Source organism: Sus scrofa, chromosome 9, assembly GCF_054392235.1.
Source record: "Sus scrofa isolate SSC_HxYL_T2T_F1_AM1 chromosome 9, Sscrofa_HxYL_maternal_Yorkshire_Landrace_v2.0, whole genome shotgun sequence".
Taxonomy (NCBI): domain Eukaryota; kingdom Metazoa; phylum Chordata; class Mammalia; order Artiodactyla; family Suidae; genus Sus; species Sus scrofa.
Genome location: NC_139391.1, coordinates 130747830 through 130771624, shown reverse-complemented (window position 1 = coordinate 130771624; position 23795 = coordinate 130747830). Strand labels below are relative to the sequence as shown.

The window sequence follows — 23795 nt, the reverse complement described above, 5'->3', positions numbered from 1 at the left end:
GGAAAGCTCCAGCAGTTTTTCTACTACTTGATCCTTTCATAGCTATGCTTGGCTGCCGCCTGCTCTAGAGTAAAGCCTCCCTCACAATCCCCCTGCCAACTTCTTAACAGTTTTCTTCTAACTATTTTCTTTCTTTGGTCCTCTCTGATGGTCTTGGGAGAAGTGAGCAATTGTGTTAGCTTCGGCAGTCCAAACAGCAGCAGTGTTGTCTTCGTGTCTGTTATAACTTCAAAGGTTGATGTCCATCTTACTAAGGATTTATACCCTGATTAAATAAGTGTATAATGATACCAGCTAGTGCTTCCTCTTTGAAGTTCCTCACCAAGAAAATGAGTTTTAAAGAATTTTTAAAGCCACTATCTCCTGCTTTTACATAAGATTTCTATAACCAATTTTGCAAAGCAAGTTTTTTTTTAAATACAATTATTGGCGAAGGTACTATTACTCATCTAGTAGGGTTAATATTTCTGTAAATGTGTAATTTTTACTTTCAGCAGTTTTATGTTTAGACTGATTTTTCCCTCACTTGTACTCCATAAAGAATTGTTAGGACTTGTTTAATAAAGAATCACATTTACCTATATTTTCCATAGATAGTGGAGTTGGAGCAGGGATTGATTCGTATTATGAATATCTGCTGAAAGCCTATGTCTTGCTTGGAGATGACAGCTTTCTGGAAAGATTTAATACAGTAAGTAGATCCAATTTTCTATTTAGAACCAATTTAAGTTGCAAAATTTTGGTAGAAACTCAATTACCCGAGTGGCATTCTGAAAAATAATTTATTTTTAAATGTGTAATAGTTTTTTGGTGAGTGTTCCCTGATGATACTGGACAAGTGGACAGAGTAAAAAAACCACATACATTGTAAAAATTAGTTTACAAAGTAATTTCATTTTCATCTATTATCAGAAGTTTTATGATTTTCCAGTAAGTAATAAAATATGTAGATTTGAGGTTTACCTAATCTTCTATACAGGGAAGATAATTTATTGAAATAAGTTATTGGTTAGCTTTTTCCTTTCGATTCCAGTTCTTTTGGGAATAGTTTGGAAGTTTGGCCTAGTTCTTGATCACACCAAGTATTCAGGGCTTTGGACACTTGGAGAAAGTAGTTAGTATTCATTCCAAAAGTCTTAAGTCAAGGTCAGACCCACAGGCAGATTTTCAGAGGAGAAGGGCAGGATTGTTGAACTGCCTAATAATCCTTGGTTGGATCGCCTTTTTCTGTGATTAAAGCAAACTGAAATTAATTACAGTGAATTTAGCAGCCGTGTCACTGAATTCTTTTTGCAATAATTGACCGTTTCCTCACCTACCTGTGAGTTCACCCATATTACTGTGAGACAGTCTAATGGCTAGAAGTATGGGTCCTGCCTGGGTTTAAATCCTGGTTGTACCACTAGGTTTGTGACTTCGGGCAAGTAACTTACACTGTTTGCCTCTGTTTCTCACCCACAAAATGAGAATACTTGGTACTATTTACTGAGAGGATTAAATGAGCTGATGCATATGAAGTGATTAGAAGAGTGCTTTAAAATCTGGCAGGGAATCAATAATAGTTATTAAATGGTAGATGAGTTAGGGGAAAAACTAATAAGAGTCTTAATAAGTCATCAATTGAATACTATTACAGACATCATTTATGAGATTATAATAAGATTTTCTTGAGGTGAATGAGGACAGATCATTTTTGTTGGTTTGTTGCATTCATTGACTCTTAATAGCTCAACCTGTTGTTGTCAAGGCTGAGAAATAGCTAGAAGATTAAAAAAAGGAAAGAGCTTTTAAGACCCTAAAAGGCAAAAGTAGCAGACCATAAGTGTGACAACAGTGATTAGATGCCTTAGCCTAGGTAGTGATGAGCAGCAGAATCTCATGTTAGCTGAGAAGGGACCAAACTTCCTAGGCAAAGGGGAAAACGAGACTAATTCTGTGACATAAAAGCCTGTAACTATATTTTAAAAGTGGAAGAGTGTCCTTGGGCCACAAGGGCTTCGTAACCTTTCACTAATCCCACAGGATAGTGATATTCAGACCTATACCCTTCAGAAGGTCACGATATATCTATAATCTTTAGTATTCTGCATCAGAGTTTAAGAACATATGTTTTAGAAAGATTTCCATCTAAAGTAATTTAACTCTTTATTTCCATGGTTAACAATTATTTAGCAAATGTATTCGTGTGTAAATTAACGTTTAATTTCTTCACAGCGTGATTTCGTGATATGCTGTCTTTAGAATAGTACATCTTTTATCATCTACTTTCATGACCACCTATTGTGATCTTTTTTTAGCACTATGATGCCATAATGAGATACATTAGCCAGCCACCTCTTCTACTTGATGTGCATATCCACAAGCCAATGCTGAATGCTCGGACTTGGATGGATGCTTTGCTTGCCTTTTTTCCAGGTTTGCAGGTAAAAAAAACCCAACTCTTATTCTCTTAATGTTAAAGTGATTATAATTAAGTGCATTTGCCATCTCTAAAACTGAATTACCAAAACCCAGAGTCACATTTCAAAATCGTATTGATCTACGTTTTTCTGTTTGTATAATGATTATAAAGTCAACTCATATTTTACTAGGTAATTTTGTTATTGTCATTTGCTAGGTCTTAAAAGGGGATATTAGACCTGCTATTGAAACTCATGAAATGTTGTATCAGGTGATAAAAAAACACAATTTTCTACCAGAGGTAAGTAAGCACATCAACTTTGACGTTTACATATACCGTAGGTTGCTAATTTAAAGGTAGAAAATGCCATCTTCAAGGTTGTTTTGTTCTTTTTCATTTTTCCTCGTTAAATCGTTTAATATATTTTTAGTTATACAATATTGTACATGTTTTTCCTTTTGCTTGTGTATTAAGAGAACTCTAGGATAATGCTGATAGTTTATTAATCTTATGTTTAAAAAAATTCCCATATTGGTATTTCTCAACCTTTTCTCGTCCATACCATTGCTTATTGTCTCATTCTAACTTTTACAAATAACCACCAGCTACGGAGATTTTTTATTTTCTAAACTTTTTTTTATGAAAACAATGCACATTGAGTATATCCTTGCTGATCACACATGCTCCCTGGAACTTTGGAAATGTTAGCTCTTTCTTGTGCTGATTAAGATTATTCTCTCTGGTTTTATACATTATGTTAGTAATAAATATTCTTGCTAGCTGGATATGGTAAGATTTTAATGGCTTACTTCTTGGCTTTCAAGAGACGGACCATTAAAAATTTCCAAATTTGTGTATGGCCTTGTTCTGTACTTGCTTACTGACTATCCTTTGTGAGACATCTAAGCATCTCACCAATTTAGAAGGCTTCCTAATGTGTTTGTTTCAGAAAGTACAGTTTTATTAGCCTTCAGATGAATAGGACTGTACGTGGTAGAAAATCCATATTCAGTGTAAACTAAGGTTTGAACTAAGTACAAATGAGGTTTTACTTGTCCCATAAAGGTTTCTCTTTTTATTTTAATAATTTTTAACTAGTTGACCCTATTATTGAATACATTTAAGCGAGGCAAAGTTTTCTTTTTAAGTAATACCCTGTCTCATTCCACAGGGGATTTGACTCTCTTGTGAAAGAGAGCATATGCTAAAATAGAAATAAGAGAATGAGTGACTTAATGATTAAGGGAAAAAATGGAGATAAGAAAAAAGAAGAAAACACAGTTATGTAAGGCCATCAAGATCCATGTAGTGGCATTACTGAGGTCGTAGTTTTTTCTAAGCTTCCTAATAGCCAGAGTGACCATTTAAAAAAAAAAAATTACTTTTAGTTGGTAAGAACAGCAGCCATCACAAAAATGAATTGTGATTTTTAAGCAATGAAAAAAATTTTTTTAATAATTTTTATTTTCCCACTGTACAGCAAGGGGTTCAGGTTATCCTTACATGTGTTCATTACAATTACATTTTTCCCCCACCCTTTTTTCTGTGGCAACATGAGTATCTAGACAAAGTTCTCAATGCTATTCAGCAGGATCTCCTTGTAAATCTATTCTAAGTTGTGTCTGATAAGCCCAAGCTCCCGATCCCTCCCACTCCCTCCCCCTCCCATCAGGCAGCAAATTTTCATTTTATAGATGAAAATTGTTTACCTATTTTTACTTAGATTTAATTTATATACTGTATATTCTAGAACTACTTGTTTATTGTTTTAAATCATACTTTATTTGTATATTGTTTTGTTTAGGCGTTTACCACAGATTTCAGGGTGCACTGGGCTCAACATCCTTTAAGGCCAGAATTTGCAGAAAGTACCTACTTCTTGTATAAAGTAAGCTCATTGACCTCTCTTTTTGCTGTTTTGCCCCCATTCTCTATTGGATATCTCACTGTCTTATAGTAGTAGTGAGGGTTTTTAAGTCCTTGTTTAATGTTATAATGGTTGGATATATGGTGGTTCTTATTAAGCTAACTCATAGTTTTGAAAGGTGCAGGACTTGACATCTAAGTCTTATGCCTTTTCAAAATATTTATTAAAATTTCTTTAAAAAGAAATTTTATTTTTTTTTAATTTATTTATTTATTTTTGTCTTTTTTTTTTTTTTTTTTTTTTTTTTGCCATTTCTTGGGCTGCTCCTGCGGCATATGGAGGTTCCCAGACTAGGGGTCCAATCGGAGCTGTAGCCGCCAGCCTACGCCAGAGCCACAGCAACGCGGGATCCGAGCCGCATCTGCAACCTACACCACAGCTCACGGCAACGCCGGAGCCGGATCGTTAACCCACTGAACAAGGGCAGGGATCGAACCTACAACCCCATGGTTCCTAGTCAGATTCGTTAACCACTGCGCCACGACGGGAACTCCTAAAAAGAAATTTTATGTTCTAGAAATGCTTCCTAAAGCATGACTCTTGCCTTCTTTCTTTTTTAAAGCTATGTTATATAATATAATTGATTTATTGAGCTTAATGTATATATATATAGATGAATCATGGTGATTGCTGAAAAGACCTTTTTTTTTCACCTAATTTTTTTTTAGTTAAAAATCTTTTTTGTTAGAGTATAGTTGATTTACAGTGATGCAAGGCCAGATACTCCTAGAGGAAAGCATAGGCAGAACGCTCTTTGCCCTAAATCATAGCAACATCTTGTTTGATCCACCTCCTAAAATAAGGACAATAAAAACAAAAATAAACCAATAGGACCTAACTAAACTCAAAAGCTTTTGCATAGCAAAGGAAACTATTAAACAAAAAAACAACCCACAGAATGGGAAAAAAATCTTTGCAACCAATGCAACCAACAAGGGCCTAATCTCCAAAATATATGAAAACTCTTGCCTTCTTTCAATCAGGCAAACTTTCTGGGCATTAAAAATTTCATCTAAACCCTAAGGTCTAGAACTGGACAGCATATTCCAACTATGCATGTAAGAACTTCATAAAGGAGATCTGTGGCTTATTTTCAGAACTGGGTTCTCTGTAACTGTGTGTTCCAGTGCCTGATGCAAGGCCCGACACTTAGTAGGTACTCAAGAAATACTTGATAAATGAATGGTTTTGTGGTAATAGATAAGCTATCTATATGTATACATATATTCTCCTTTTTAACAGGCTACAGGAGACCCTTACTACCTTGAAGTAGGGAAAACACTTATTGAAAACTTAAATAAATATGCTAGAGTGCCTTGCGGATTTGCTGCCATGAAGGATGTTCGTACTGGAAGTCATGAGGACAGGTAAGCAATTCCTAACCTCCCCTTCCCCTTGTCTCGGGAGAACTCTGAGACAACGCCAGATATGACTCTTAGAATTCGGAGAAGCTTAATGCTTTTTACAAAAGGTGTTTGACGCCGCAAACCTGAGTTTATTGTGCTTATTTAATTCTCTTGAATAGGCTCATTTTAAATTGCTTGAAAACTTTGTATTTTACCATAGTGCCTGGCATGTGGTAGGTGTCCAGTGATTTTTAAATAGATAAATAAATGATTGTTCACCATCACAACCTTGGTCTTTAGCGTATTAGGAAAGTTGGAGTTTTCTTCTTCGTTAATGGTTTTTTATGCTATGAAAAAAGTTAGACATTATCAAGGTGGTGATGAATGATTTGGATTATGATTCCTGTTCAGTCAAGAATTCCTCAAAAACAGCATTGTGGTTCATTAATGTGTGTATTCTTATTCTTTGGCTGATGTGGGGGGCTGGTGAGGACCCTTGGCAGTTTTTGTTTCAATGGATACTAGAGAGATGAGGTGACATGAAGTATTCAAGAGATAAAAAGCATGCTTTGGTTCGTGTGATATTCACAGATGTTCCAGTTATTCCAGGATCATTTACTTTTAACCACCCAGAACATAGTAACACATCTCTAAATGAACACTAAAGTTTGTTTGTTCCTTTGGTTAGCAAATGGTCATTCCGCAAATATTTACTGAGATGTCTAAAGTGCCAGAGTTATACTAGTTTTTGAAGATAAAAGATAAAAGATGTCTTTTCTACCATTCAGGTCACCGGGACAGGCAGATAAACAGGCTTTAAAACACTGTGTAAATGCTATGAAACATATTAAGGAAATGTGATAGTCACTGAAAGGGTTTTGGAGCATCCTGTGTCCTGAAGGATGAGCAAAAATTAGAATAAAGAAAGTAGTAATAGGCGTTACAGACAGGAACTAGGGACAGGTACAACACTCATCATCCACTCACAGAATTGCCCCTCAGCCCTTCTCTCAGAGGATTTAATAATAGTTAATTAGGCTTGGGACCCCCTTCCCTGACCATAGCTGCTAAGCAATGGATAGGTTTCTGGAAGCAGGTTTACAGTAAACAGCAAGAAATGAAAGCAGATGTCTGGTATTTATCTGTTAACATTTACTGGCTGCTTCCTACATTCCAGGCATTCTTCTAATTAAGCACTCTCTTTGTTTAACTCATTTGATCCTTCCAACAACCCTCTGAGGTATAATTTCTATTGTGGTCTTCATTTTATAAATGAAGAAAGCAAGGCACAGAGAGATTAGGGCTCTTGACCGAGATCAAACAGTAAAATTAAGTCAGAATCTGCCGCACCACAGGGGTATTTCCATAGCAGATAGTCTTTTGACTTTGTGCGATAGCAGCAACTCATTCATGGAACACTAATTAATCACCTGCTGTATGCCAAATGCTGCACTTGGGCATGAGGATGAAAAGATGAGTCAGAATCAGGCCCTGCCTCTTGTGACTTACCGTCAGTGAAGAAGATGGGAGTGTAAAGAAATGATTGCAGCCATGTGATGTGTGCTGTGGCAGGAGAGCAGTAGGTCGAGGAATCGGAGAAGACATGCTTTACCACGTTTAGAGAATTCCATTTTTCTGAATTTAACATTCTTTTTTTCTCCAACCGAATATTTCATGTATGACGTTGTTTCTGGATCTCCTGCTGCTGTCTTTGCCCCGTTCTGATTGTATTCCAGCATATGTAGTGTCTCTTAAAACATCACGTACAGAATTAACCATAGTCAAGGTGTGCTTGGCACAACAGCACTGCTGCCATCTGAATTCAGGCACCAGATGGGTCATTTTCTTTGGGGCTGATGGCCTTTTACCCTCTATTCACTCGAGAATCACTTCTTGGTTAACTCATTATTCCTAGGATAGCGTTGTTTCTCTCAGATGCATTTGGCTAAACAGAAGTTTGAGAACTTCTGTATTAGATGTGCTTTAGATTTTTTTTAGGAGCTTTCTTATGTTCAACACAGAGGGAACTTATAGTCAGTTGACCTCAGATACTTAACTTTGACTTGCTGACAATTGGGTTTTCTCTCCCTGCTCTTAAGCAGCTAATTTTTTTTTTTTTTTTTTAATGTGTAAACTTAGAACATCATACGTATCCCAGCAAAAGTTCATTTTGTTGGGGGGCTTTTTTGGTGTGCTTCTAAACCAAAAAGAAGGCTTAAATCTCATCTCAGTCATCTAATGTATTAAATGAATTGCTGTTTCCAGTGATCTGGGGTTTAAATAAGTATGCCTTAAAAATTTCCATCTAATGCACTTTGCATTTGGTTGCTCATTCCCCTACAGATCTACCATTGCTGTTGTCTGGCTCGTCAGTGTACACCGACAGACAGACAGACATTCACATACACAGAGACACATGCACTCAGGCATGCATGCACACGTCAAAATAGAAATACCTATATTTTTCTAATAATAAATCATCACTGGAAAGAATTTAAATGGCAAAAAGAATATGAAAATCTTCCTTAAAACACTCTTCCTACTTGTCATCCTAAGATAAACACTGTTGGCAATTTTATAAACAGTATTCTAGATATTTTCAGTGCCTGTGTGTTTGCATTTGTGTAAAAGTTTATGGTTTTTAAGTACAAAATAAGTTATGTGATAAAAACACTCAAATTTGCTAGCTTTACCCAACTCAGACGGCATTGATCTTACCATATCTCTCTTCTTTTCTAAATGTTTATAAATCATCTTTTTCATAATCAGTTGTGGAATTTGCCAAAAATCAACATCTTGCTCATTGTTTATAGTTCCCAAGCTAACATGTGCTCATGATAATAACCATCAGTCCTCCAGAAAAAGTTAAATTATCACAAGTATATTGTAGATTGACAGGGAAGTGTTTTATCTATTCCAAAATGATTAACATTCAGAATGTTCAAAAACATTTTGAAACATTTCAGGTGAGTTGTTCCAAAATAAAACGTCATTTATGTCTAGGTAAAGTAATGATAGCTCTGTTTTTGAGCACATACACATGCCAGGTACTGTGCTAAATAGTTGACATCATATCTCATGGAGTCCTTACACCACTGCTAGGCATGTATTAGCATTATGTCTTTTCAGAAAAAGCTGAAGCTTGTAGTCCTTATATCATACCCACTTCATCACACAGCTGGTCACTGGAAGGTCTTTCCTCTTTCCAAAGTCCCCGCTCTTGACTGCCATGTCCAGCTGCCCCTCCAGTTCGTTCTTTATCAGTGCTGTTTAAACTTGCATTCAATTTGGTAAATGTTTATTGAGTGCCTACTGTGTGCCAGGAATTGTTCTTGGCCTGAGTTGTGAAACTACGCAGCCCATCTAGTAACTGCTAAAACCTAGGATTTGGGAGGTAGTACATTTAATCCCATGTTACTGTAACCCCATCTAACAACTATGCTCTTTCTTACCACTTTTAATTTTATTAAAACCTTTTCTTTAAAATGTTTATTACAACATTATAACATTAAATTTTAAAGTCATGTATGTTTTTAATCCTCTCTATTTCTCCATATTCCCTTCTTGACAGATATTTAAGTGTTTACAAATTTATAATTGTGGTCCATGTGATTTTGTGTTATTCTTTTTTCATGTACCTTTTTGTAAATGATTTCTGTTACTTTTAGGGCCTTCTCACTTATCACCTAAATGATTGCATGATAAGCTGCATCAAAATTTTACTACTTTATCCAGTTCAATTAATATTAGTTGAAGATTCTCATGTAATTCTCAGTAGCAATGTTTATCTACATCACCTCCCTGCTCTTGGTTCTCTGTAGAAGAAATGAAATCCTTCATGAAGGCCCATAGGAAAAATCTTGTCCACAGCTTCGACAGGATTTAGTGTACCTGTGTGGTAGGCATCCCCTCTGGTCTTTTCATTTCCTTGGAATATGCTTGGAATCAAGGCCATTACCACGGGGGGATAGATACATCCCGTGGTTCTTTGGATATCTGCATTGGTGTAGACAGGTTTATTGACCTTGATTCTGCTGCTTTCAGATAGTTGGCATTTGGATATTTTTGTGTTCTTAGATTTATTTGTAAACTTTTCTTTTAGAATGGATTCTTTCTTCTTGGCTGAAATGTTTAAGTATCTTTACCTGTTATTCGCGGATAAAGAAGACATTATTTTTGACATAGAAGATTATATTTTTACCACAGAAGCTCATCTGTTACCCCTTTGGCTCTCTACTACAAATCAAAGCATCTCTAAGAAGAACACAGTAGGTTATGTTTTTGAATTAAATGTCCTACTCTCCTTTTTACTTCTGTATGTTTGTTTGTTCTAAGTGAAAAATAATCCATGAGTAGAATTTAATAAATTGAAAGAAGTTCCCTCGATGTTTTCTTACTTTGTTTTCTTTTATTGCGTTCTCTGTATGCTCACATTTCCCTTCATGTCTCCTTTGAACAAACTATAATGTTAAGTAATTGTTTTTATTTACATAACATTCTTTTATATTTTTAGACTTCAGACTATACAGAACTGGATGATAGTAATTTTGACTGGACTTGTCCAAACACTCAGATTCTCTTCCCTAATGATCCATTGTATGCTCAGAGCATTCGTGAACCCTTGAAAAATGTGGTGGACAAGAGCTGTCCTAGAGGCATCATCAGAGTGTAAGATGTCTTATTTTATTTTTGTTAATTTCAAAGTTAATTCTTAGTAAATGACAGAGAACATAAGGAACATGTAACAGCCAAGAAAATATTCACTTAGATCAAAAATATTGAGGTATGTACTTACCACTGATTAAAATTAAAATTATTGGCTAGTAAAGTTAGATAACAAAGTTTATTCTGCAATAATGTCTTTTTATTATTATGGAAATTTTCTATTTCTCTTTTGTTTAATGAACCAAGGAGCATTCCATCAAATATTTCCATGTCTTGTATTTGTAGAAAATATTTTTCCTTTTATGTGTAGTTTCTGTATAGGAAAAATAAAATGTCTTGATTTGATTTTTTGATAAGGTACTTGGTTGTTAAATAAAAAATTTTGCCTTAAGGTATTCATTTTCTTCTAGATAGTTACTTCAGAAAAGCCATTACTAGGAAATTTTTAAAAATGTTTTTAAGTGAATGTTATCATTCACTGACATAAGTATTATTTTGTACCTCTGTTTTTTGGGGGGGGGCAGAAATAAATAGTAACAAATCCCTAAGCCAGCATGTTCTGTACCTTCGGATAGTTATAATACTGTTGACTAATACTGCCTTATAGATACAGACTTTTGTAACTATGAAATATATTTGAAAGCAGTACTACTTATTAAAAACCTGTTGTATGTAGGTAAATAACAGTTTCCAGTTACTCCATTTTTCACTAGTTTCAGACTAGCAACTTTGCATATATGTAGTAGCATTTTTTAATGTTTGCCTTAGGTTTTTCCACAATTCTGATTTGTAGTTTTTTAAGCCTTGCCTATAATTACTTTTAGCAGAGAGGAGAGTTTCAGGAGTGGAGCTAAACCCCCTCTGAGAGCCAGAGATTTCATGGCCACTAACCCTGAGCATTTAGAAATCTTGAAGAAGATGGGGGTGAGTTTGATTCACCTCAAAGACGGGAGAGTCCAGTTGGTTCAACATGCAATCCAAGTAAGACATTGCTATGCTAATTAGATACCATCTCCGTCCTTTTTGGTCTCTTTAGCTTTAATAAGATAATGACATTCGGCTTTTTAAAAACTTTAAATGTTTGAGTTAAAGGTAGAGAATCAAAACTTTAGGACTTGGAAGTATCTTGGAAAGCATCTGATTCAACCTCTTTATAGTATAAAGCAAGAAAGTCAGAAATAGGTTCGGTAGTTTTCTTACATTAATATGGTCAGATGCAGGACTCACGTTTTCTCAGTCCCTTGTCTTTCCACTATTTTATTTAGAACATAATCTTAAAAGCTAATGATTAGTTTTTACACTATTTTAGTTTCTAAAGAGCTGCTGAATCTTAAGTATTTTATTCATTATAGAAATCAAAATTTGCATTTGTTTGTCTATACCTAGGAAACATGCCTCTTCGGGAAATTTTTATTGATTTTTGCTTTAAAAGTTTTGATAACCTGAGGCCTGTACATTATCCACTTTATTACTACATTAATTCTGAGAAAAATACACAGTTTGAGAAATGTCAACCTGTAACCATATTCAGATATCTCTTAATCTTGGATCCAACCTACCCACTACCTCGCCCTCCCCTCAGGTTTCTATCTCATCTCTTTCTTGCCACATCCATCCTTCCCTAAGGAGTCTCTGGTCTGCTTCCTTATGCTTGTCTTCACTCTCCAGCAGCGGGAGTGACATCGCTCATGACGTCGCTTCCACTTAGGTCACCGGTGACAGAATTGCCAGCCACTGCCCCTTAACGCTTCTATGATTGAACTTTATGTAACTAATGACTGGCCTCTTTTTAAAACATACCCCTTTCTTGGTTCCCAGGGCATTCCAGCAACATCTTTCCACTTGTCTGTTCATTATTTTGTAGATTGTTTTGCAGCTCTTCTCTTCTTGGTATAACCACTCAATGTAGGCACAACTGAAAAATTGGAATCGTATCTTTTTTGTTCTATACTCTTCTTCAGCAGTGCCGTCTATTTCTATAAGCTCCACTATCATCTTTGTGGGCATGACTTCTTAAGTATATGTATATAATCCTGATTCTGAATTTAGCTCTGAAACCCAGCTCTAATTTTGCAAATCCCTCCTCTAGATTCAAACTTCTTAAAGTAGAAGACTATGTCCCCAGGCCTAGACAAGTGCTGAGATATAATAGGTGCCTGATACTGATCTTTTATATTTAATCTGGTTGTTGGTTCGTAATTTCGAAGACTGAGCGTATGAGTCAGGTATGAGGTTTATTCCTTAAAAGGGCAACCAGTGGAGAAAATAAGCAAAGTTGAGCATTTAAGCATTTGGTGGAAGTCCAGTTCTCAATTGGTATCAAAAGTGGTTTATGGAACAGTGAAAGGGACATTGATAAAAATTACAGATAATATATTCAGAAAATATTTCCAGAAGTAATATTTTTGAGAACAAATAAGGCCATAAATATTTGTTAGTGACCGAAAACAGAAAGAAGAGATTTGGGGGTACAAATCATAGTGCAGCAATATTTAAGAAGTCAAAAAGTTAAAAGTTTCTAGAAAGAAAAGATAAAATTAATCTCTTTCTTTCCTAGGCTGCTAGTTCAATTGATGCTGAAGATGGTTTGAGGTTCATGCAGGAGATGATTGAATTATCAAGTCAGCAACAGAAAGAACAGCAGCTGCCTCCACGAGCTGTACAAATTGTTTCCCACCCATTTTTTGGCCGAGTAGTATTAACTGCTGGACCAGCTCAGTTTGGGCTTGATCTCTCTAAACATAAAGAGGTATGTACACTTAGAATATGCTTTTTGAAATTGAATTTAAATATTAAGTATTGTCTAATTTCTTTTTTTAATTTTTTTTTCCCCACTGTACAGCAAGGGGATCAAGTTATCCTTACATGTATACATTTTTTCCCCCACCCTTTGTTCTGTTGCAATATGAGTATCTAGACATGGTTCTCAATGCTACTCAGCAGGATCTCCTTGTAAATCTATTCTAAGTTGTGTCTGATAAACCCAAGCTCCTGATCCCTCCCACTCCCTCCCTCTCCCATCAGGCAGCCACAAGTCTTTTTTCCAAGTCCATGATTTTCTTTTCTGTGGCGATGTTCATTTGTGCTGGATATTAGATTCCAGTTATAAGTGATATCATATGGTATTTGTCTTTGTCTTTCTCACTCATTTCACTCAGTATGAGAGTCTCCAGTTCCATCCAGGTTGCTGCAAATGGCATTATGTCATTCTTTTTTATGGCTGAGTAGTATTCCATTGTGTATATATACCACATCTTCCGAATCCAGTCATCTGTTGATGGACATTTGGGTTGTTTCCATGTCCTGGCTATTGTGAATAGGGCTGCAATGAACATGCAGGTGCATGTGTCTCTTTTAAGTAGAGTTTTGTCCGGATATACGCCCAAGAGTGGGATTGCGGGGTCATATGGAAGTTCTATGTATAGATTTCTAAGGTATCTCCAAACTGTTCTCCATAGTGGCTGTACCAGTTTACATTCCCACCAACAGTGCAGGAGGGTTCCCTTTTCTCCACAGCCCTCCAGCACTTGTTATTTGTGGACTTATTAACGATGGCCATTCTGACTGGTGTGAGGTGTGAGGTGGTATCTCATGGTAGTTTTGATTTGCATTTCTCTTATAATCAGCGATGTTGAGCATTTTTTCATGTATTTGCTGGCCATCTGTATATCTTCCTTGGAGAACAGTCTATTCAGGTCTTTTGCCCATTTTTCCATTGGTTGATTGGCTTTTTTGCTTTTGAGTTGTATAAGTTGCTTATATATTCTAGAGATTAAGCCCTGGTCCATTGCATCATTTGAAACTATCTTCTCCCATTCTGTAAGTTGCCTTTTTGTTTTCTTTTTGGTTTCCTTTGCTGTGCAAAAGCTTTTCAGTTTGATTAGGTCCCATTGGTTTATTTTTGCTCTTATTTCTATTGCTTTGGGAGACTGGTATTGTCTGATTTCTTAGTCTCTTTTCTAATTTAATGGTTTTAACTTATTTAAAACACCTAAATATTCAATCTCCCAGATTAAAGTATATTAAAATTAAAAGCATATCTTGAAAATATTGTCATAACTTACATATATAATATGTTTATAGAATTTTACATAAAATGTTCAGATACTGTCAAATTCCTGGTCTGTTCTCTAATTCAGTGCCTTTAATTTGTCTAAAAATGGTTTTCAAACTTTCCAACTACTGGAACCTTTCTTTGAACACAAATCTAAGAGGTTTAGTGTAGAGAAAAAGCAGAGGTGCTCAGAACAAGTGGCTGAGGAGAGCATCAGATGCTGAGGTTCTACTGGGCAGAACTGGAAAACACTCAGCCACTCAGTCCTCTTAGTTTTAACATAGGAGACAAAGACGTACATAGCTGAGCCGTTCACCAGTTCATCCGACTAACTGCTAGCAAAGCTCGCTACTAGACCAGAACCCAAGTATCCTAATAACCTAAAGCCAATGGTCTTTGAACTCTGTTATCCCTAATTTAAACTTTTTCTAGTGTGTATTTAAAAGCTGTGTGGGTTTATAGTTGATTCATCCATCAACAACTCTTATTCTAGGCAGTACTTTAGGTATTTGTTATATATCAAGTTTACAAAAACCATTGAAGATCCGTGCCCTCAGAGTTTATATTCTAGGAGAGAGAACGACCTTAAAACATCTTTACACTCACATCTTTAAAATAAATTCCTTGGTGAATTTAATTGTTCTAGCAAGAAGAACTGCTTGCAGATTCATGTAGGCTAAACCCATTTTTTTCCTCTTTCAAAAAATTTTCTGGGAGTTCCCATTGTGGCTCAGCAGGTTACAAACCCGACTAGTAACTATGAGGATGTGGGTTTGATCTCAGGCGTTGCTCAGTGGATTAAGGAACTGGTATTGCCATGAGCTGTGGTGTAGTTCCCAGACGCAGCTGGATTCCTTGTTGCTGTGGCAGTGATATAGGTTGGCAGCTGCAGCTCTGACTCAGCCCCTCGCCTGGGAACTTCCATATGCCACAGGTGTGGACCTAAAAAGCAAAAAAAAAAAAAAAAAAATTCTGGTCACCAATGATGGCTTAAAAATGATTTCAGCTGTTGTATGTGGGGGTGTGGGTATGTAGTGAATCTGCCGACAGGTTCCAGCTCTACCACTTACTAATAACAGTGTGTCTTTAAGCAAATTATGTAACCTGAACTTCAGTTTCTCCATATGCAAAATGAAAATATTATCTGTATTATTTCGCTCAGAGTCATTACAAAAAGCTGGTTTATATATAATTTATGTAAAAATGCTTTACAAACTGCAAAGCACAAGAGGAATATTGGTTGGGTACTGTGTGGTATGCAAAATGTTTACAACAAAAATTAATGCTAAATATCTATTGGCTATATTATCATTAGAAAAGCAATGAGGTCTACTTAAAACTCTAGATATTGAATTTTAATGACGAGGTAGTGATTTCAGAAGATAAAAGACTAAGTTACTTTTATTTCTGACAGACAAGAGGATTTGTTGCAAGTAGTAAACCATACAATGGCTGCTCAGAGCTTACTAACCCCGAGGCAGTGATGGGGAAAATTGCCCTGATACAGAGAGGACAGTGCATGTTTGCAGAAAAGGCACGCAACATCCAGAATGCTGGAGCCATTGGTGGCATTGTTATTGGTAAGTCATCCTCCATGTCATTGTGTTGACCAAGAGGTAGTTTTTAGGATTTCACCTTTTAGTTTTCCAAAATTATATCAAAGAGTTTGCCATATCATTTTTACTTCACTAGATAGCATAATGGGTCAGTAATCCCATGACTCTCTTAGCCGTTTGTGTATATCTCATTTCTTGTTTGAAAGTCTAGATTTGGGTTTCTGTATATTCATGCCTAGGAAAGTATTTAGGGTCAGGTGTGAAGGTGTGGTAGGGTGAATGGTAAAAACACCCAATACCATGGATACGAAAATGCCCACGAGATCCAAAACCCCTTAAGGACAAATTACCCCCTGTCACTTCCAGCAAGAAGCCACGGAAAATATCCATTCTTCCACAAATATGTGGGCTCTGGAGTCAGACACATGGGGGTGCAGTTCCTGGCTCGGCCACAAAATCATGGTACAACCGTGGCCCAGCTTTAGTTTCTTTATCTGTTTATTCAATAGGATATTTTCTGAGCTCCAGCTAACATGGTAATAAATATCTTTTAGGTGGTTGTAAAGTTTGAAAATAAGATGTATAAAATTTCTTAAGATAACTGACATATCATAGATATGAGCAGTAGCAAATTTTTATCTCCTTCAGTCTTTTTCCACTGAACTCACAAACTTCAAATCATTTTTTTACCCAAGTTTTTCAGCCAGTGCGTTTGCTTTTTTATTTTTCATTAAAAATCACTGATATCATGACAAGCAGGCCATGACTATCAGGGAAAATACATATTTTTCTATGCTTCGAGTAAACAGAACTGGAAGATCTAAGGTTACTTCCTTTTTGTGAGGCTAGTTCTTCTGAATAGTTTATCTCACAGGGGAAATCCACTTTGTGTTCTAATTAGGATAGATTTCCTTTTTTGAATTCAGGATAAGTAAAATTAATAAGAGACTTAAAATAGTAGGTTTACTTCAGTGAGAAATTATTTACTATTCCGCTTGCTTATCCCAAATGAGCACTCCAAAGTTGATTTAATGAATATATAAATTTCATTAGCTATTAGGCAGAGTTTCTCCTAATACTTACTTAAATCAGTGGTTGGCAAACTACAGCCTGTATGCCAGATTCAGCTCACTGCCTGTCCTTGTAAAGAAAAGTATTAGAACACAGCCTGTCAGGTTGTTCACATGCTGTCCAGGACCACTTCAGGGTACCGTGGCGGAGCTGAGTGGTTGCACCAGCGAATAACAAAGCAGAGAAGAGTCTCTCTTTGGCCAGGTATAGAAAAAGTTTGCTGATGCCCGATTTAAATCATCTCTTGATCCTTAGCTGTTTTCCATACTGAGGTTGTTTTTATTGACGGATTCAATAGCTTGCCATCGCTATCCCTTTTAACATCTCTTACTGAGACTTTAAAAACATAAAAAAAAGTCTGGAACGCACGTGCAATAGATTTTCCCTCCGAATCAAATGTTTTCATTAGTAGCTATTAGTCACAAAGTCCTATACTGAGTTCCATGGGTCAGTAAATAAGAGCCAGTGATCCTTATTTTCAAAAAATTTAACTTTCAAATGGAAACTTTGTGTTGTAACTTCTTTCCTCTAAGTTTTTTTGTTTCTAATGAAGCATTTTGTTTGATTTTTACTGGTGTGTTTTAATTGTGTGTTTTAATTGTGTGTAAATGAGGAATTTAGGACTTTGTGTGTAAATGAGGAATTTAGGACTTTGTTTTGTTTTTTATTGCAAGCGCTGGAAGTACAAATTATTTTAGAAATAATGTGGCTGCAAGAGACAATTTATTTAAGCTGGTTTAGGAGGCAGGTTTGTTTACTATATGGAAGTGGATTAATTTCATTGAACCCAAGAATGAGAAATACAACTGAGTGCTCTGAGAAGTAGAATTGGGAACTAAAAATCAACAAGAACCATGATTGCTAGCGTTTTTCACATCTCTTATCTCTGGGCCCTCTTCTCTGCAACTCTTTGCAGTTCTGCTTCATTCTGCAACTTCTTACCAGGCGGCTCTCTCTTCGCCTCTCACTCTCAGTTCTAAAATGGCCATTCCCAAATTGCAACCTAAGCCATGAGTCTGTGTTACTTAACTGGCTCTCTATCTACTGTTAACTGAAAGTCTTTCTGCGTGCCATTTCCAGGTTGCCCAGAGAGACTGAGGGCCAGGTAGCCATGCTTAGTCTAGTGAGTTATTGCTAAGGGCGTGGGTTCTACATGGTATTCCCCACTTGGCAGGGCTGTCCAGGCAGACTTGCTGAGAAGGGACAGGCAGATTCTCCAGGGAGACTGGTGTGTGAGCTTAGGGCTGTGCACAACTAGCATCACCAGTAAAACAGTATTTAGCAGTCCTCGTACTATTATTTAACTGGTGTAAAATCACAATAGTGTTTCATTTAATTTATAGAGAAAAAACACTAGTCATAATTATTCCTTGTGAACAGTATATTAAAAAGAATTGTCGGGAGTTCCCATTGTGGCTCAGCAGAAACAAATCTGACTAGCATCCATGAGGACGCAGGTTCAATCTCTGGCCTTGCTCAGTGGGTTAAGGCTCTGGCACTGCCATGAGCTGTGGTGTAGGTTGGTAGACGTGGCTCGGATCTGATGTGGCTGTGGCTGTGGCATAGGTCAATGGCTACAGCTTTGATTCCACCCCTAGCCTGGGAACCTCCATATGCCGCAAGTGCGGCCCTAAAAAATATATATATATATATATATATATACATATATATATATATATGTAAAATGAATTGTCAGTTTGTAGTTTGGTAAAACAATATAATGCCATTAGAGGAAATCTTAAACAATAAAATTTGATAGTTCCATCATTGTAATTCAGATCTTTGAATTTTTCCATTTTTAGGTTTTTCCATAATCATAGAATTTTGTGTTCTTTTTATTTAATAATAACATTTTGTTTTTTCTGGGAGTTCCCTCAAGTAGTTCATTATAAGTTACTTATAACAGTTTACACTTGTTAACAATTATACAAAGCACTCCAGTAAACTTTTTCAGGCATAGATCACATTACTTCTTTCAAATTAGTTCCTCAGGATACATTTCTAGGAGGTAGAATTAGTAGGCCCCAAAAGTATGATTGTTTTTATGATTCTTGATACATAAAATTAATGCCATCAACAGGTAAAAAATAGTAGAGATTGGTTGGCAGACCCTTTTAATGGATGAACTTTTAATGTTCGCTGTGTTGGTTTCCTGGCTAGATGACAACGAGGGGAGCAGCAGTGATACTGCCCCTCTGTTCCAGATGGCAGGTGATGGAAAGGACACGGATGACATCAAGATCCCCATGCTGTTTTTATTCAGTAAAGAAGGAAGTATCATATTGGATGCCATGCGGGAATATGAGGAGGTAGAGGTGCTCCTTTCTGACAAAGCAAAAGATCGAGGTAAGAGTGAAAAATCATTTAATTTCAGTTGAGCATCAATTTTACTAATCCAATAACAAAAACGAGTTACAAAAAGATTATTTATGGTTCGCTGACAAAAGAAGTAACATTTTAGAAGATGGTGTCAAAATATTTTTTTTTGGAAATAACTGGAGTAAAACATTTATTTTGCTATGTTTATTGAGTTAGAATGTTTTTAGAATATTTTATATGTAATTCATAATTTTGGCTATGATTCTGCCCAGTGATTAAAATACAAGAGATTACATTGAGAGTCATTTTTAACAACCACAAATGTTCACCATTCAGCCTTGCCGATGATACATCATACTTTTCTTTTACAAAGAATAAAGAGAGATTGTACAGAATGGGGTTATATATATACAATATAATAGTCGGGTTTCACCAGGTCCCCCCTAATCAAATGACCGCTGTCTTGGTGGAGGCAACAGAAATCTAGCAGTTTCTCTCCACTGAGACCTAAGTTTATCACTTAGATATTTATAAGTTACAAGAGTCACACAGGACTGGTTCCTGAAGAACAAGATAGGACACCTTAATTGATGAGTATATAGTCCTCTCTAGGCCAAGACATTTGTTAGTAATTTGAAAAGCTCTTTGAAGCCCAAATTACTGTACAAATCCAAGGTCTTTCTAGTATTCTTCATAGTTTCACTCCTAGGGATCGAGGAGAAATGAGGGAAAGTGCACCATCAGACATAGACTGGATCCTGCTTGTGACAGCAGCCTTTCTAATCTCCTGGAGACACCTGTAGAGAGCACTACTCCTCCCATCCCCCTTACATGGATACATTGTATAATTTGTACAGGGTTGTTGAGTCCCCTGGGATGTTTGTTTTCCAGATGTGTAGGAAACTGATTCAGTTCAATTCAGTATAATTTCCAAGTGGAACAACAACAACGAAAGTTTAGCAATAATCTAGTGCTAGCCAAAACAGTGTTTTGTCTTTTCTTCTCATATTACTTTGTTCTTCTTGGAGATTCATCCAGATGTCAATTATTTAAGCAGTATGGAGAGTGAGTATTTATGTATGTAAGGATGTATAAATAGAAACAGAACAGAAGAGAAAGGATTTCTGATCTTCTTAAATCCTCCGGTGTGCCGCTTTCTTTTTTTTTTTTTGGAACCCTTTTTTCACCTCAGATCTTCTTTCCTGTATTATATGCATTTAGGCACATCAAACACAGGCAAATATTATCCATGTAACTCTTTAATGCCTTTGCTTTTTCCCCCCCTATTTTGTGCTACCATTGGAATTTCAGCAGCAATATTAAAAGGTAAAATGATTCCAAGCTACATTATTAATAGTAGTAAGTATCTCGCATTGATGAACCTTAAATTATATATGTATATGTGTATGTGTATATATACATGTATATACATGCCTGTGTGTGCACATATATATATATAGTTTCAGTGGCTACCATGATAATATCCGATTTAATGTAATTAGATTATTTTCATGTCTAGTCAGCTGTCCCATAATGATAATTTATTGATCCTGTCATAACAAATCCTATGAATTAAATATCTCATTTAAGAAGTTAATTCACTAGTCCAAATACACACAAGTCACTCTAACAAAAAGATGTTGTTATGCATGTATTATTTTTGATCTCGCTTTTTATTTGAATACAGTTGTCAAATATTTAAAATATCCACTTGTTTTAAAAACCCATATGTGTATAGGGGTGTGTGGGGATTAGGACTGTGAGATTGTGGTAAAGCATGTGTTTCCCATACTAGAGAAAGGATATGAGAAAAGATTAGTTCTACTATTTAAAAAAAGTCTAAACAATACAACAGTATTCCCTTAAGGAACTTGTCGTAAAAAGGCTTTTTAAAATTATATTTTTAAAAAAGCTTTGGTACTCTATCAATTTTTTGAACTGTGATTCTGTTGTGTAGTGATCTTTTGACAAAAAGTCCTAAAAAATTCCTCTTTTTATAAAGCTTTTTCAAGAGCTGTACAGCATTATTAACTAAATCAGTAACAAGTTATAGTATAATTGTTAATATTTATCAGAGTAACAAAAATCAATGATAATAGTTTTATTAATAAATCAACTACTTTCTTCACTTAGGAAAATATTATAAGTTAATGTCGGTAGTGGTCATCATTAATTTGTCCTGTGTCAGTTACCGCCTGCATCAGCATTTCTCTTCAGCATCAGAATCAGCGGATGTACTTGTTAGAAGTGTAGGTTCCAGGATCTTACTCCAGAATATTGATTGAATCATCCTCTGAAAGCAGAGGATCAGAATCTGAAATTTTAACTACTTTTTTTTTTTTTTTTTTTTTTGGTCTTTTTGCTATTTCTTGGGCCGCTCCCGCGGCATATGGAGGTTCCCAGGCTAGGGGTCGAATCGGAGCTGTAGCCACTGGCCTATGCCAGAGCCACAGCAACGCGGGATCCGAGCTGCATCTGCAACCTACACCACAGCTCACGGCAACGCCGAATCCTTAACCCACTGAGAAAGGGCAGGGACCGAACCCGCAACCTCCTGGTTCCTAGTTGGGTTCGTTAACCGCTGCGCCACGACGGGAACTCCAGAGTCTGAAATTTTAAACAAGCATCCCAGTTAATTGCACTCAGCTATGTTTTGAGAAACACTGAGCAAGAGTAAGAAGGCACCCTTTTTCATCATCTCCCAGCTCTGCATCTGGCCATCTTATGCCATCAAAGGTACTAGGTTGGGTTATATAAGTACACCAAATAATAGCATCGTTAAAATCTGAATGATAAAATGTCCTCCAAATTGCCCTTCCTAAAAATAAAATTTTATTCCACAGATACATATTTCCCTTAAAAAGTCACACAATTTTAATTGAGCACTTCTTCCCACATATTAATATGGAAAACAGCCCAGAACAAGCCCCCACTCCCACTCCCACCTTCTAGTTCTGATGATAAGTCCCAGCCATTAATATAGAAATACCGGCAAATAGTCCTATCTGCTAGCAAAAATGTCCAGATACATTATTACACATTCTTCTCTGGAAATAAAGCATCAGGTGGAAATGCTGCTTCTTTGGGTCAAACCAGTCATACTTCTAAAAGTTAAGTTAGGAATTCCCTTATGGTACAGTGGGTTAAGGATCTGGCATTGTCACTGCAGTGGCTTGGGTTGCTGCTGTGACATGGGTTCATTCCCCAGCCCGGGAACCTCCACATGCCGTGGGCATGGCCAAAAAAAAGTTATCACAAAAGTGTTAATGTCATCTCTGTCATATGTCCCATCTTTCTGAAATTTCCAGAGTTTGTAAAGGTACTTAATAATTCCCACCCTGTGTCCAGAAACAAAACACACTGTGTTTTTACCTTTTGATTCAAATAGAAACAGTTTACAATTAAGATTCCGTTGCCTTTTCTCACAGTATTTCTCAAGGGGGAAAAAAATCAGCATTTTAAAGTTTCAATGCATTGTCACACTTGTAGTTTACATTGGAGACTTCCAGTGCCTTAACAGCTATAGACAGATATTTTCAGGGCTACTCCTCTATTTGTGTCTATCTGGGGGAAGCAGACAGCAAAAATGGGGGAAAGAAAAGAAAGGTCCTATGTGTGAACTGCTCAAGATTTAAGTCTGGCAGAGTTGCTTTTCCCAAGATTATCCTCCACTGAACTTGATTGGGTGATCTGTAGAACTTAGATTGCTATTGGAAAGGATTTGTTCGGAGGAGAAAAATCTAGTGTGTAAGCAGGTGGAATCTTTGCTTGGAAAGGGGGCAACCGGAACTTTCTTGTTAGCAGATGAATGCTTAACCAACTGGGCTTCTTTTCAGCTACAGCAGGTTTTCTCCTGCACTTTCGCATTGGCACATCTCTTCCCTCTTTAGAAATGCCTTGTCAATCCCATGACTGTTTCCTCTTTTAGAACATTTAGCCATCCTAAAGACCGAGCTGTCCTCTTTACGAAATTCTCTCTTATTCTCGAAGATAAAATTTAAGGACATCTTAATATAGTGGAATGTTATTTATTTTACATTATACTTCCTCACCTGCTTCTTAGATCTGTATCCGTTGCTTTCAGTAAATGCTGGATGAATGAATGATTGTAGAATATCCACTGCTAAGTCTCTGCTAAGATCCCCTTGTCATCTTATTATTAAAGCTTAGTACTTTTGGAGTTCCCTGTGGCTCATTGGGTTAGGGATCCGATGTCACTGCTGTGACTGGTTACAGCTGTGGTGAAGGCTCGATCCCTAGCCCTGGAACTTCCATAGGCTTCAGGTGTGGCAAAAAAAAAACAAAACAAACAAACAAAAAAACATTTAGTACTTTTCTTTTCTTTTTTTGGCTTTTTGCTCTTTGGGCCACTCCTGCAGCATATGGAGGTTCCCAGGCTAGGGGTCCAATCGGAGCTGTAGCCACTGGCCTACACCAGAGCCACAGCAACATGGGA

At 36.5% G+C, this 23795-nt stretch overlaps 1 protein-coding gene across 6 annotated transcripts in view; it reads left to right on the top strand.

The window, feature by feature from the left end:
- Positions 1–23795, top strand: part of EDEM3 (ER degradation enhancing alpha-mannosidase like protein 3) — a 74104-nt gene that overhangs the window by 41024 nt on the left and 9285 nt on the right. Inside the window, exons 9-20 of one of the 6 annotated variants that reach the window (XM_021102625.2) lie at positions 594–691; positions 2298–2423; positions 2618–2701; positions 4206–4289; positions 5571–5695; positions 9777–9942; positions 10188–10342; positions 11167–11320; positions 12897–13088; positions 15808–15973; positions 19181–19366; positions 20651–20698. In XM_021102625.2, coding sequence (XP_020958284.2) covers positions 594–691; positions 2298–2423; positions 2618–2701; positions 4206–4289; positions 5571–5695; positions 9777–9942; positions 10188–10342; positions 11167–11320; positions 12897–13088; positions 15808–15973; positions 19181–19366; positions 20651–20698 — 1584 coding nt within the window. Of the gene's footprint in view, positions 1–593; positions 692–2297; positions 2424–2617; positions 2702–4205; positions 4290–5570; positions 5696–9776; positions 9943–10187; positions 10343–11163; positions 11321–12896; positions 13089–15807; positions 15974–19180; positions 19373–20650; positions 20699–23795 lie in introns of all 6 variants that reach the window. The other 5 variants (XM_021102624.2, XM_021102628.2, XM_084977966.1 and 2 more) reach the window with 5 other exon arrangements.